The sequence below is a fragment of the Egretta garzetta genome, unplaced genomic scaffold (assembly GCF_000687185.1).
Source record: "Egretta garzetta isolate BGI_Z169 unplaced genomic scaffold, ASM68718v1 scaffold51, whole genome shotgun sequence".
Classification (NCBI taxonomy): domain Eukaryota; kingdom Metazoa; phylum Chordata; class Aves; order Pelecaniformes; family Ardeidae; genus Egretta; species Egretta garzetta.
Window position 1 is genome coordinate 3,914,190 of NW_009258549.1, and position 14,993 is coordinate 3,929,182.

Below are 14,993 nucleotides of genomic sequence, written 5' to 3' on the forward strand. Positions count from 1 at the left end.
ACAGTCAGAGTAGTTGGATGTGGGCACAAAAACTGGCAAACACCCAATACACTGAAGCGAAAAAGAAGCTCCTGGAAATTCTCGCCTGTACTGCAGCCACTCTCCTTCTAGGTTTCACTCCAGACGATGCCCTTTTCAAAGGCAGCCTGTGCCACTTTCAGATACTCACAAAGCAGTGCTATAGAGCAACAGAAGGCGCATTCCCAGAAATTATCTTCTGTTTCGCCTGCTTAGGTGGTCACAACAGCTCTCCTGCAGGATTCTGCCACAGGACAACCTTGCATGCTTGCCTATATTTTGCGTTTACAGCCAGAAGCCAAAGCGCAACATATTTTGCAAAGCAAGAGTATTGCTACATTTGCCAAATGTCTTTCCCCTAAAAATGTTTGCTGTTTTAGTTGAAGATACTTTCCACATGTCTTTCTATGCAGATGCACATTAGCTACTGTTTTAAATGTTCTTTTCAAGGGTGGAAAACTGGGTGTTTAGTAGTTCCCCCCAAAAACCTTACAATAGCTGCAAACTTCAAATTTGACACCGTAAAAAATGACAGCATCTGACTGTTCTTCTGCAGCATGACAGAGTTCAAAGAGTCGAGCACAGACAGCAGTTTTTGTTTAGCTTGCATTTTATGAGGACAAGAAGATGAAAATCACCTCTGCATAGCTACAAAAAAATGCAAATAGCAAAATAGCTTGTCTATTTGCACTATTAGAAAATAGGCCAAAACCTGAATAAATCTGAAAACTCAGCTCTCCTTGTTTCTAGATACAGTTCTTCCAGCTCAAATCACAGGTATGTCACTTGCAGATGAAGACTTGCTTCCCGCCTCTTTTCTATGGCAAATTGAGAATTTTAATCTTCAACTAATGAATGCTGCTACTAGTAAAATGCTACACAAAGTGATAACAGAAAAGCAAGAAGAATTAATGAAGCACAAACCCCAATTATTTTGAATCCTCTGTTACTGTTTATAAACACTTTATTTCCTACTACAATACAAAAATCTTTTAGTGAAGCATAGCCCTACTGTAGGTGGCTGGTGGGTTGGAAAGGTTATTCAAGCAAGATTAAGTGTACTTGGTAAAAAAATGTTGAAACATTTGCCTTTCCTCTCTACCAGATAAACAAAATTCCACATGGCAACAAAGTAAGCAATTCCCAGCTCTGTTCCTAACAAGCAAAGCAGGAGTGGTGTGACTCTCACTCTCACTTTAAGAGGACACCAATGCGTCTTCTCCCGCTTCTCAGGTTTACAGTGTCCAAAAAACCTTGTGCTGATGGAAGCCTGAAATACAATTTCTTATTTAGGGCACCAAACTGAATCTAAACACCAGGTAAGGCCTACATTGCAGTCAAAGGTACCAAAGTGAGTTTGCACACTAGATAGCTTTTAATGTAAAACAAAAACTTTTTACTTCTCCCATACTTGTTTCACGGATTTTTGCATGCCTGTTTGGCTACAAGCTCCAAGAACTGATCTGTATTAAAGGCTAATCTAAAGGAACATGTAGGATAGCACAATAAGAGCAAATCTGCACAGAGTAACAGTTGATGCTGAGGAACTGACATCCATGCTCTATTTGTGAAGGTGAAATGGGGGGCGTTGTGCCAGACAAGCTGTAGTCTGGTCGAATGGACTGAATGCATAGTAGCTGTAGGTAGAATATTTTCCAGTTTACTTTCATCCCAATTTAATCCAACTTGCAAACTTCATTTTATGGTGCAAAGCCAGGTATAGCAGGCAGGTGCAATCAGGAGCTTCACTTCAAAAGAACCTTCCCGACGCAAGCTATAATGCTAATGTAGATACAGCCGCAACTACCACAATTTTTTCAAGTGTTAAGGCTCTCCAGATGGAAAATAAAGGCTAGAAGCCAACCAGCATTTCATGTGGAAAGAGCGCTCCAGCTCATTTCATTCTGCACCAAACCATCCTCTGGATTCCCACATTTATATTTTTGTTAAATCATCATAGAGGGCCGTGTGGGGCTTGGTTCCTGACTAACAAATTCAGGAGGGAGACATGGGGCCCAGTATAGCCATGTTTAGTAGTAGGTGACAAAGGAACAAGATTAAGTACCTAAATGTTTTCACAGACAGGGGATACAAGGTAGAGAGGTGAAAGAATACAGGATACCTGCATATTCCCAGTAGGAAGTAAAAATGTGTATTCTGAACTGCTGAAAGTAGAAGCAAAGCTGTCATGGCTCTGAGACACCTTCAGGAGGAACACGGCCCCTAGTCATCCTCTGTACTTCTCAGGTTAAAAATGGGACTTTTACTTTAAGTGTCACAATTTATCTCACATCTGATCTTCTTATTAAAAATGGCCCAGGCAAATAATGTTTTAAACATTTCCCTATGTGTGGTTATTTCCAGTTGGCAGGGATGGGTAAATGATACCATGACTTGGAGGGAACTAATTTCAAACCAGGTTTAGAACAGATCTGCTAAAGTGGTTTTTGTCCATTGCAGAAAGGACCTTTTCATGTGTCGCCAATATTTTCACAATGATATTTCACCGAGCGTTCTTCTTTGGTCTGTCATAAAACTCACATGTAAGAGACATAAATGAAGCAACAAAAGGCACAAGTCTGCAAAGACTAGTTATTTAGGCAGTATTTTAAGCAAATTTCAGACTGACTAATTACTTTGGGTGCCTTACTTGAAATACTTGCAAGGGCCTCATTTTCAAAGGGCCCATAAAACAGACCCCGCTCAGGAATCACAAGTTTGGCCAGCCACACTTTGAAGAAAGCCAGTACTGAACATAACTTAATACAGTATTTGCATACACATCCACCTAAAGCAGGAGACCACAAAGAAGTCAGGAACATTTTCTTCTGAGAAGCATCAGTAAAAGGGCACAGTCACTGTGCCACTAGTCTTTCATCCAAAAGCAAGTAAGTGCATTCTGTAGAAGCACGCATACGAGTTCCTCAGGTAAAAATAAGACGACAGGCATGATGTACTATATCCAGACAGGACAATCTTTCCTTTTTGATCTGGTAATAGAATTTTAAGTAGGGGTCCCCGAAATATCTTGAGCATGTCACTACCTTCCAGAGAGCCACTTCAGCTGACAGAGTGCTGCTGACAGGTTCTCTTCATTCAGAGAGAGCTGACAGACTAACCCTAATGCCTTTAGCAAAGTGTAAGTCACATCACTGTGTCATATTACAGTGTGCACCCCAGAAATAGAAGGAATGAGAAACTCCTCATTTGTTTGTGAAATGGGGGAGGGGGAAAGTTTTTGAAAGAAGAAAGCGTATACCTATTGCCTTTTACTAAAACTGTTAAGCGAAACTGAGATGACCTCAAAAATAAAACACTTGCTCTTTGGTCTTGCTTCAGGTTGTTACCTATAGTCATCTAGTTCAGTGGTACCAAAGCATCACAAAACTATTTGTCAGGTATCTTTTTGCATTTTGGGGGGAAGAAGGAGAATAAAACAAAAAAATACCTTCTCCAACACTAACCTGACAGTGAATTTATTAAAACTTGGCAGTAGGGTATATCCTGTGTGCCCGCCCAGACAAGTTCTTTGGTTCTGCAAATTTTGCCTTCCCCTGCATGAGGACTGGTCCATAGGGTTCTTTCTAGCTATGTTTTCTAGCTACAAACATAAAACATGCCCCCTTACTGGTTAACATCTTGTACGCACTGCCTGTTTTCACTCAGTTTATAGAATATGTACATACAAAGTTACAACTGCCTCAGAGGTCTGGGGAGCTGACAAACAAGAACAGAAACTGCAGAGGCAGGAAGCCTGTTAAAAGAGCGATTACCAGCATGTGTGAAGTATATAAGGCACTTCTAACATAGCATGTTCTCCAGAAGACTCTTCGCCACTGTGATCAAATATAAGCATTGTTTTGGAGTACAGTTACACTTAAAGCCATTACTCTCTTTCTCATTATCAGAGGTGGCCCCATACCTTGATTACTGACACTTCAGAAGGACCAAGTTGGGTGGGACAGGGTGGGGCTCTCATACGTTGTTTTTCATCCAGAAACAGAGAATTTGATCTTTCAAATCATATGCGAAACCACTCTCCACTCAAAAACATGCATAAAAACACCGAGACAAAGAGTTTAAGTGATACTTACGCGGCATGATCCCTTGGCTCACCAGCTCCTCCCGTGTGCGTCGCTGCTGGAGCTTCAACTGCAGCACTGCACAACAGCAGAGAGAGGGAAGAGAAGGAAACTCATCAGTGCAAGAAACAACTGGAGAGACATTTTCAAACGCATCCTGTTTTCTTCTTTGGATGCCAAGGCGCTAGCAAGCAGCAGAACAAGAAAAGCCCCCTCCCACCCTGCTCCCCTGCACCACTGCAATTGCAGAAGTGGCCTTCAGCAGTCAGGTTTCCGTATTCTGATGCGGGCAACAGGGAGAGGAAGTTGCGCAGGGTCTTGGCAGGGTGATAAAAATCCGCAAAGCCAGGCTTGTTTCTCAATTCTTTCTAGAGCACCAACTTCTTTCTAAACCATTAATATTAAAAAACAAACAAAGAGAAACACCGTCTGACAGTCCTCCAATAAACACAGAGTGACACCCCAGCTGCTAATGACTCCTGAAAACTCTAATTACCATGTGTAGATTAAAACGATATAACAAAATTATTGGTCATTACTCTATATTACAAGGTTGATTTCCTTCCTCAACTCAGAAATTCACCTTCAGAAACATCTCATGAAATACCATGGATATATCTAGGCGCGTCTTTGTTCCAAAGCAAAAGGAATCCCTTATCACTAGAATTTTACCTATTTATTTTAAAGTTACAAAGCATATGCATTACCTGTATGAAAGGCAATTAGACTTTTTTTTCTAATGCAAATCTCTGGAATAGTAATAATTTCAACATTTAGATTATAACAGCAGTTTCCCTGTAAACTGCACAACCAAAGCAGTATGCTAGATATGGTTCTAACAAAGACAGCTTCCATACGAAAGGGACCTTATGAAACTGAAGAAAAAAATCACGCACACACATCAATTTAGGACAGCCTGAGTGAACATCAATAGATACTGAATCCTGTCTGCAATCAAGCCCAAACTCCCAAGTATACTCAACATAAAATATTATAGAATGAATGGCATGGCATCTTCTGTTTTCATTTCAATTTCTCTGTCAAGCTTATGTCTGCTGTATAGCCCACACAGAAGTCCACACAAACATAGTGGAACCACCAGACAGCAAAACTACTCTACAGTCCAACTATACAGTCTCCTTACAACCCTTATGCTTCCTTTCTTGAGGACTTTTCTTGTCCAATGCACTCATTTCATACATTATATCCAAATTTATACTGTACACTCCCTAATGTAGGGATCAAAAATTTTAAGGAGAAGATACCACTTCATCTACTTACACATATTATCACATTTTACCTGTTTCTTTCAACCTCCTAATTTGCAGTTTGCATTTGACTAAGATACAGCTTCCAATAAGGGTCCAGATCTTCATACGAAGTTAACAAGAGATCCATCTCTTCCTTGGTCGTTTGCAGAGCAGCTAATCACTCTCACTTAAATGCATACTTAAATTTTCGCTTGGATTTGTCTAGCTTCCACTTCTCTTGGCTCTTGATGTACCTTTCTTTGAAAGGTTTATGGCAGTGAGAATATATTTCCTACCTGTTGCAGGTACTTCTGTACAGTGTGCAACCAAGTTACCTCTCTTCTCTTTCTTAAGTCAAACTAGGATTTCTTAATATATGCACCCTGGGCAAGAAACTACTTCCTTTAGTATGGGGAAGGGAGAGACAGAGGGAGGGTGTACAGAGCACCATGCTAATTCTGTGTGGGATCAGCCAAGAGCCAGAGCAAGGAGGAGGGAACACAGAGGGGAAGGAACCGGCCCTTCATTTGGCTGTGAAACTGCAAACTGAAGTGGTAGTCTCAGGCTCTTCCTCCCACCCAGCATGCGATCACACTCCTACCTCTGTGGTAGCATGAGGGCTAATATAGTCTCACAGCTGGCCTGTTCACAGAGCTTTTCATTTGCTGGATTTGTTTTGAGGTGATCAAAACCCACATCGGGTGTTGAGACGTCTACACAAGAACTTGATCTAACAGCTTGCTGCAAGGGAGTCAAATCTCTCACTCCTTACATCTCCTGTTCCCCTGACTGGTGGCTGGACCCGCTGACACGACAAAGACCACAGCCCAGCCGAAACAGGGAACAGTTTTCTGTCCTGTTAGTGAGTTGAAGAAAATGACTGTATAGCCAGGTATTTGCCAACACTGACATAAGGTGGGGGTGAGACTTCATCCTTCCAGCAGCAGTATGCCACTAAGCGATTTCAGCCCTATTAGATAACGGCACATTAAATCTCGCACAATGTGGCATCATTTCCACTAGTGAGCCGTTTCAGGGACTCATTTGCATACCCGACATTAGCACATCTCACTAAATGTATACAGGCAAGGCACAGACCTATAGCATCAGGTCTATCCCCACAGCTTCAAGTGCAGATCATCTCATTATTACGTCTTCTCATTTACACAGCTAGCAATGTACATGAGCTCTTTTTGCCGCCTTACTGTTTACTTGCTAGCACCATCTACTTTCCCTCCCATTTCCAACTCCACCTACTATTTACCTTTCACCTCCCAGAGTTAGGGATTTTCAGCAAAAAGCTCCCCCACGCAGGTGTGGCTGGCATTTTTTGCTCCTTGGTGCATAACTCTGCCCTCACCTGTATTTATGCACATTTTGCCCGACTGTCTCAGTTTGCCTAAATGATCTAAACGATTTTTTTAATGTCATTATTTATGCCTCCACTAATATTTGTTCCGTCCACACCATTACAATCTTGCATTTGTTTCCAGACCGCACTGGGCTGATCCCAACTGGAAACGCTTTTCTGCTTGCTTTGATTACAGTTAGTTCTTAATCCACTTAAGCAGTACTTCATTAAATTGAAAGATACTTTTTAAAACCAAAATATACAACACTACTAAGTTAAAGACCTTAAAAAAGTCGATTGCGCTCAGACAAAACCCCTAGCAACCAAATTCCATGTATCCAAACAACAAAATCGCATTTCAACAGACCTGTTTTCACAAATTGAAAAGCTGAATAGCATGATTATAGTGCTATTCTTATACCATCTAAATTCTTTATCAAATTTTCCATAGTTGGTTTTTTTTTTTTTTTTTTTCCTGGAACTGATACCAGATTAGCCACTCTTTACTCATTCACCCTTTTTCAGTAGTGATGCAAAATGTTACTGGTCTTTAGCTCTTCTGAAGCTTCCCTGCTGTTCCCAGATTTATTAGAAATCAGTCTGAGCCAGACAGCTAGAGACTTCATCAAATGACTTAAAATTCCCTTCCTGACTTCAGCTTCCCGTATGAATTTTTCTAAATATATCTTATTTCTATACTAGTTACCATCTACCGCCCTTTTTCTCTACTCATTATATGCACCTTTTATTTTTAAACCATATGTCCCTTCACAGCGAGAAACTAGCAACTGTCAAGAGCACTAGACTGGAGAATAGGAAAAAGATCACTTTCAGGATACTGTTAATAGGCATTAAGTAATTCCTGGGATTTCTGAATGTACATACATACATATTAAGCACAAGTTATTATCAGCACATAATGCACTTTTTTTTTCCAATACAGCTTATTTTTGTGGCAGGGAAGAGGGCAAAAAGGATTACTTCAGTTCACTCCTGAATTCATTTTGGCTTAAAAAGAACTCGGAGTTCCCAACATCATTTCATATATTTAGGAGATCACCTGTTTACGTGTGCAAGTGTGTGAATCCTATATATAGATTAACAGATGTCCCAAGAGCCAATCCAAGGCTGTTGTACATGGAGCTCAGCCAAAGGTCTACAACGACCAGAGAAATTCAAAGTTACTCAAAGACAGACTGGAGTGTAAAGTCTTTCAATCACAAACCAACAATCTTCTGTTTACCTTACCCCTCTACTTAACCTTTAAATTAATTTTCAAATTAGGAATGTATCAGGTCATACAAAGGAGAGAGATCTCTGCTGGCTAGAGAATAAGTACCATGCTGGTACCCTTCTACCCACCTCTTTCATGCAACTTGTGTCACAGTCTGTGCAACGTTTTGCGGGCTTTGTATGCTTGTCTGGTTTTCCCACTCAAAAATGGGCATAATTTATTTATTTCACAAGTATGAAAAAATCTGAAATATAGTAACAGTTTGAAGAACGTTTTTCTATCGCTAATAAACTGTTCCCAGAATTAGTAAAACATTCCAGGGAAATCTGGGAGCTGGTTTAGAGGCCTGCTACTGGCAGTTTAAGAGGAGGGGTAGAGAAGATTTGAAGGGGGTGTATGTACTAAGAGACAAATAACATCGCAATACATCTACTATCAACAGAGTTACACTGTTAGTGAAATACAGCAAGTCACAATTATTTTTTGTTTGTCTTGCCACAGAACTGCCCTAACAGGAAACCCACAGGCATATTCCAAGACTGGAGCTTACTCCTGCCTACTCATGGCTGGTGGCAGCTCAGAGCAGTATGTGCTTAATATACAGAGGCTGCACCCATATGGACACTTTCAGGACACTCTAGTCGTAGTACAGGGATGCATTAGTAGTAAGCAGTAGCAAGAACAAATATTTGCCATGAGCTAAGGTGGTTTTTGCAGCTTGTCCTCTAAATCCGCAACAGCGTGCCTGCCCTTACACATAGATACTTGAAAGCCCTTCTATTTCTAAACCAAACATCGTGTTTGATAGTTTGGCTAGAAGTACTACAGAAACTAGACTGCAGCCTCTGCATCTCAGCATCTCAAGAGAAAAAAAAAAAAAAATCTCATCTTCGAGAATATGTCACCTACCAGGACAGGTTTACAACAAAAAATTAAAAAAATATTCTGCATTTCCTGTTTTTTGAGAACTGGTGAAGAGAAGCACACGGCTCTGAACAGCAGCTTGTGGTAAGGCCCTGTGCATGTTATGTTGAACACTGACTTACTGCCAGAGGGACTCTGCACTCACATTCCTACAGAACCTTTACTTCTAAGGAATACCAAGTGATACTCAAGGTAGCTCAACCAAGGTAATGATGAAGCGCAGCCATATGGTGGATTACAGCAGACAGCACGAGCAGTTGCATGAAAGGGAGGAAGGCTGCTATAGCCAAACGAAACCCTATAGAGGGGCTGAGGGAAGCAGAATTCCCTGGAGTTTTGCACAGATACCGGTGCAAAAATGCGAAGTGCAAGACATAAACCACATATTAACTAGAGAGGCTGTATGCTCACAGGCATGATTTACTAATTTTGTAAATGCAGTGAAAGCGGTTTGCCTGATAGAAAAATTCAACCTTGCAACCCAATCAATAAGCCAAGTGATTAGAAAGAGAAACTGCCAAAGAACAAGTGAAATTAGCCTAACTTCATTATATAAGCTGAGGAAAGTGCAAGCGTAAGTAAAAGCAGTAAAAAGCAAACCATGCATTTTAATGCTCAGAAGGGTTCACAGTCATTTATTTGTACGCTGTTCAGCACCTCTGCACACCCCATTTGAAAGCCCTGTGCTACAGCATCCACTTAACCCGCAAGAGAGCATTAATACAGCACAAGCTGGGATGGAAACCTGCCAGTTAGTTCGTCAACACCTCTACCTTTCAGAAGCGACGAAGGTTTTTTTGGAGAATTTTCACTGGCGTAGGTCTGACTGGGTTTACTTTGTGAGGGTCAGAGACCACAGCCTAAGGAAACGTGGCACTAGGCCATCATTTGCAGCCCACACATATTTTTCAATTTTTCAGTACAATATGCACACCACTGTTACATTAAACCAACAGCCTATATGCAACCAACTTAATTATAATATGCAACCATAAAAGATGACTTTGACAACATGGGATATTTGCTGAACAAAATCATCACAGCTGTTTGTGGAGAACTGGGGCCTCTAACTTCAGTATCGCAGTGCCATGGAACCACTGCTCTGAAGGGTCAAGCCACCTTTCCACTTACTACTCGGCCAGCAACAGCCATTCTAATTACATTGAGAAGAGAATTTTCTTCCTAGTTTCTGATTAAATAGTCACATTTGACCAGTAGCCAATGCCAAATTCAGCTTTGGAATATGCAGTACATCAACTGTTGTTTTCAGTGAAGGTTATATCCTACATTTATGACTGAATTCAGTCCCCTGGAGAGGTGGTGAGAAAACTTTTCCCTCACATCGAAAAATGGTCTCTGAGCATTTTTCAGCTGTGCCTGCTTACAAAACAAATGTTGACTTGCATTAGCCCTTTCATGCTTTGATGGGAAGCCAGATTAGATTCTGATTCATACCCCAGCAAGAGCAGCATCTGCTAAGCTCCAGTTGCAACACTTTTCTGTACAGAAGCAGCAAAGGGTGGTTAGTATTACCAAATTTTTTGTAGTGTCCACAAGAAGCTATAAGAAAAATTCAGCTGTCATACTTTGTGATCAATGAGTGAGTATACAATGGTCAAAATTAATTTTGAAAATAACTTGAATTGCTGAGGTGCACCACTTTTTTTTTTCTTTTTCAGAGCTGTGTTTTTCTGGCACTGCCGACAACACCCCCCACATCACACAGAATGTGCTAGAATGGGGGTTACCAACAAAGAAAAGCCAACTTTTCGGGCCTTTTTAAAAGGCAATTTTCTGAGCGTAACAGCATTTTAATCCACTAACTGCTGATGGCGAACACACGCTGGCTTTGCATTTAAGCAGACTGTGCAGTTAACAGAGAAGCATTTAAGTGAAGCAGACTGTAAATGACACCCAAACTGCTGGGATTATATGACAGTTTGTTACACTGGGAAGGGGATGCCAAAAAGTCATGTCCCTCTGTGGGGTGAAGGAGAAGCAGCAGGTACACTGTTGATCCTCTCAATTTGCAAGCATTCACTGTTGTTGGGAATAGCACCCATACGGTTCTATTCATTTCAATGCATTTTAAAGAATAGCTTGGAGCAAGCCTGAGCAAAGGGACAGTTAAGCAGAAGTTTATTTCTTTACTGTTTGAGACTATCTCACATTCCACTACCTCTTTTCTCTAGTGCAGCAACAACCGCTGCTATTAAAATGCAGGCAGTTTCCTCATCTCTTCCTCAGCAACCATACTACAGAGAAAATGGAGTTTGGAAGGGTAAAGAATAGAAAGAGGATTTGTTTTGATCTCTTAAACTGTTACAAGAACCTTTCACACTAGAGGTAAAAGCCACTTAGTTATATTCATGCTGTGGACTTCTCTTTGCGAGAAATAGGATTGGGATCGCTCTCCCTACACCCAAAGAGGAGGTCTGTGAAGCAGATCCTGAACAGGAAACAAAACCAGGATCAGGAGCGGTTCCCTATTGCAAGTGTCGTGAATGACGAAAGTGGATTTCTTAGCAGCACTGCAGAAATCAGCATGTTCTGCTGCAATATGCTTAGATGGGCAGGTGTCTCATATCAGTTTGTGGAACACTGATAAACTCCTTACCCAGCTGTGCTTGTCCAACAGAGACGACTGTAGGCACAAAGCCAAACAGGAGGTTCCACCAAGAAAGCCGTACAGCTGCATCAAAGACAGATCTAGTATAGGGGACTTGAAACTTTTTTCATGACCACCTTTTTCTTTCTTACCCTCTTAGTAAGCTTTTGAGAGCATTAAAAATTTGTACAGGTGAGAAAAGGAGTACAATTCTGCCTGATGCAGACCTATAACCTCTATCAAGAGATTCTTAAAAAACAGAACAGATCCTTCACCTCCAAAGCAACAACTTTCAAAATATTTCACAGTAGATGTGCTAGCAATAATCCAAGGATGTAATGTGGGTCACATAACACTAGGGTTGGTTTTTTCCATCCAGCACTTCTAAAAGCCTTCAGGCTCTCAAATGTCCAGAAGCTTTTAAAAGCAGCTGAAAAGTACAGGAAAAGAAGCAACTGGTCATTTAAAAACACAAAAAGAGGAGGAAGAGAGAAAATTAACTGCCTCTCACCCTCAGGATCAGAAGGGCTTGTTTCTTGGTAAAATCACACTCTTCAAAGCTTCTACAGCACAAAATGTTCTTGGGTCACATAAAATCATTGACATGACATGCAGCTTACACGTGCCTGCTGACATCTTGGATGCATTGTCTATATGACCGTGTTCCAGAAGACTAGTTTTCGCTGCTAGAAATAATAAAACAGGTACAGGGCAATAGTCCTGTTTTGTTGGGAGGATGCTGTTGGAAGAGAAATATGAAACAGGAGTAATTTTTTTTAAAAAGTTTTCAAAGGATGACGAAATACTTGCATGTATGAACTTTTAATGAGTCAGTGTTATGAAGCATTAAATAGCTCTCTTAGGGATGACAGGCAAATACAGATTCTTTGATATGTTTAATTTAGCAGAATCAAAGATCCCAGTCTACAGAAGAAACTGGTCCCCAAAGAATATGGAATCAGAAGCAAATACACAGTCAAAAGCAGAAAGATCTATTTCCATCCTTGCATATTACCACAAAGTAGCTGGCTCACACTGTGAGCACAGAACAAGCTACCTCAGCAGGACATTTTTGAGGCTTCATATCAAATTTGAGACAATGTGGAAATCAAAGTAATGTTAAAAACTGTAGAAGATAAAGCTACTGGTTACAGCAATTTTAGTTTTGTTAGGACATAGCATTACAAAACAAACAAAAGCAGTAGCATGGTCCAAGTATCACGACATGATATGATCCAGCCTCCAGATAGGACAGAATAGTTACTCCGGTCGGTGGTTCTCAAAGGCTCAAGCCAGCATTGGCGTTCTGGGGTGGTAAAATGTGCAGATACAAAAAGATGAACCAATTCATAGTCTTAGAAATTTACAGTCTCAGTCCTCAGTATTGCACACAACTGAACGTGTTTATTTCACAGGTGCTAGTCATGCATACGACTAAATATATGCAAACTTGATTATTACTACAAAAGTTATGCTGAATTTTGTAGGGTTCTTTTTATGTTTATTTTAAATAAAGACTAGCAGTTGCTGTGCATTTTACAGCATTTGCCTTTACATTCTTCCTTCATGATTTAACTTTCACATTTAGTTTACTTTTAACATTTGCATTAAACATGTAAAATTTAGGGGGAGTTAAGCCATTTTAATCATTGCTACTTTTTAATGCAATGGTAGCTTTGTCTTCTTTAATACTAAAATTTTAAAATCAGATAAAAGTATTACTACTAGTACTTAAGTTTTTCTATTGAACACGTAGACGCCCACTCTTACCATAAACTCTTGGTACACCTAACGGTAGATTTCAGCACTCACAGAAATTGCTAATAGGACTTTAAGAAATTAACCCGAAATACACGTAACCTGGTATATTTAGTAAGATATGCAACGTAAAAACGCGCAACAGGCTTGTCAACAGGAAAAGTTGGTTTGCTTTCTGTGCATGGTACAGATTCTTATAAAATCATTTTGTCCCAGTAATGCTGGTTAGGTGAAAACTCAGTGTGTGAATAACTAGGCACATATCCGTATCTATGGAATCTGGCTACCATGCATGATTCAACAAGATGACCCGTAACAAAATACCTAGGTGGAAAGGTCTACCTAAAATTGACACACCAGTATCATAAGACAGTATATATTATCTGCAATCACTGCTTGTTGATGCCATCTATATATCCATTGTTACTATCTATAGCTGAAAGAGGAGCCTTGAGGGAGTGGAAAACAGAGAATTTCCCAACTCCCTGTGTAAACTTGAGTCACAGTCTATACTGATTTATATGTTTCCATGAAACAATGAACAAGGAGGAACTAACATTGCTCTTAATCCCCCTGCAAAGACCCTAGAAAGAAATTCTCCCAGATAATTTGACATGGCAGATGGGGACAAATGAAGGAAAAAGAAGGAATGGGTAGATATATCCTGACAATCAGATCTACAGCTGTCTACTAATATGACAGGACAAAAGGCACACAAGGGAAAAACAAGCCTGAACTCTTTCCGGTTTTTTTCTTGTAAAGATAGAGGTATCTCTGCCTATAAGAAGAAAGAGCTCCAACCTTTCTATTTTCCTTAAAGATGAGACATGAGAGTTGTTTATATTTCTTTCTGAAACATTATACAGAAGAAAAAAGAAAACACATGTTTGGAGATACATCAGAATCTGAACATCTTTTCATTTTATTTAAAACTCTGGGTCCAAGGGATAATGTGTTTTTGTGTGTTTCTGTTAAGCAGAAAAAAAAAAAAATCAAGTCTTGAGACAGTGCCAAGACACATCCATAAAACACACAATTGATTAGACATGTTTATAATACTGAAACTGATGAGGAAATCCTTCCACGCCTCTTTCATCAATAAGAGACATGGTCTAATATTTTTCCTCCGTAGCTCGCCTCCCATACTGCAATTTCAGCTACAGCACAGCGCCCCGGTGTACTAACAGCCTCTCAGATCAAGGCCAAAAACGTTTCTCAGAGGCTGTGGTGTTGGCCCAGTGATTCAGCCTTCCTTCTGCCACAGGGCACCCTCTACAGATAGAAGTTAAAAGCTCCCTTCACAGAAATCATCTAATGGTCAAGATACCACAGACCTGCTGTGGCAACAGCTGGGACACCTCGACATATGAGCTGTGTTTTTGGGTTTTCCACTTAAATGTGGAATAATTCTTTCTTTCCAAGACTCTTTCAGATTCTTAACCACCTAAAGATGTTAGGTTTACTGAAACCCAATGCAAATGAGACCAAATATGTTTTTCTAGAAGTGGTAGAAAAAAGGACTTAGAAGTATGCAAATTTAAATACAAACCCAGCAGTTCTTTAGAAGAAGTAATTAACCAGTTACATAGGGAACTCAGAAAGCTGGCCCTTGTAATTTAAAGTTAGCTAGCTTGAGCATCTCCCAGCTTCAGTTGGTTGATTGTGCTGACAGTTATTTCATGGGACACGGAACAAAAGTGGGTTTGCCCAACATGCATGTTGCATGCAAAATAAAGAATCAGAGCATTCCCTATCTGGTCAGCATTCC

At 40.3% G+C, this 14,993-nt stretch overlaps 1 protein-coding gene across 1 annotated transcript in view; it reads right to left on the bottom strand.

Annotated features, from left to right (window-relative positions):
* Nucleotides 1–14,993, bottom strand: part of MRTFA (myocardin related transcription factor A) — a 128,708-nt gene that overhangs the window by 25,228 nt on the left and 88,487 nt on the right. The window contains 1 exon segment of the mRNA XM_035903192.1: nucleotides 4,113–4,178. Within this exon segment, the coding sequence (XP_035759085.1) occupies nucleotides 4,113–4,178 (66 nt within the window).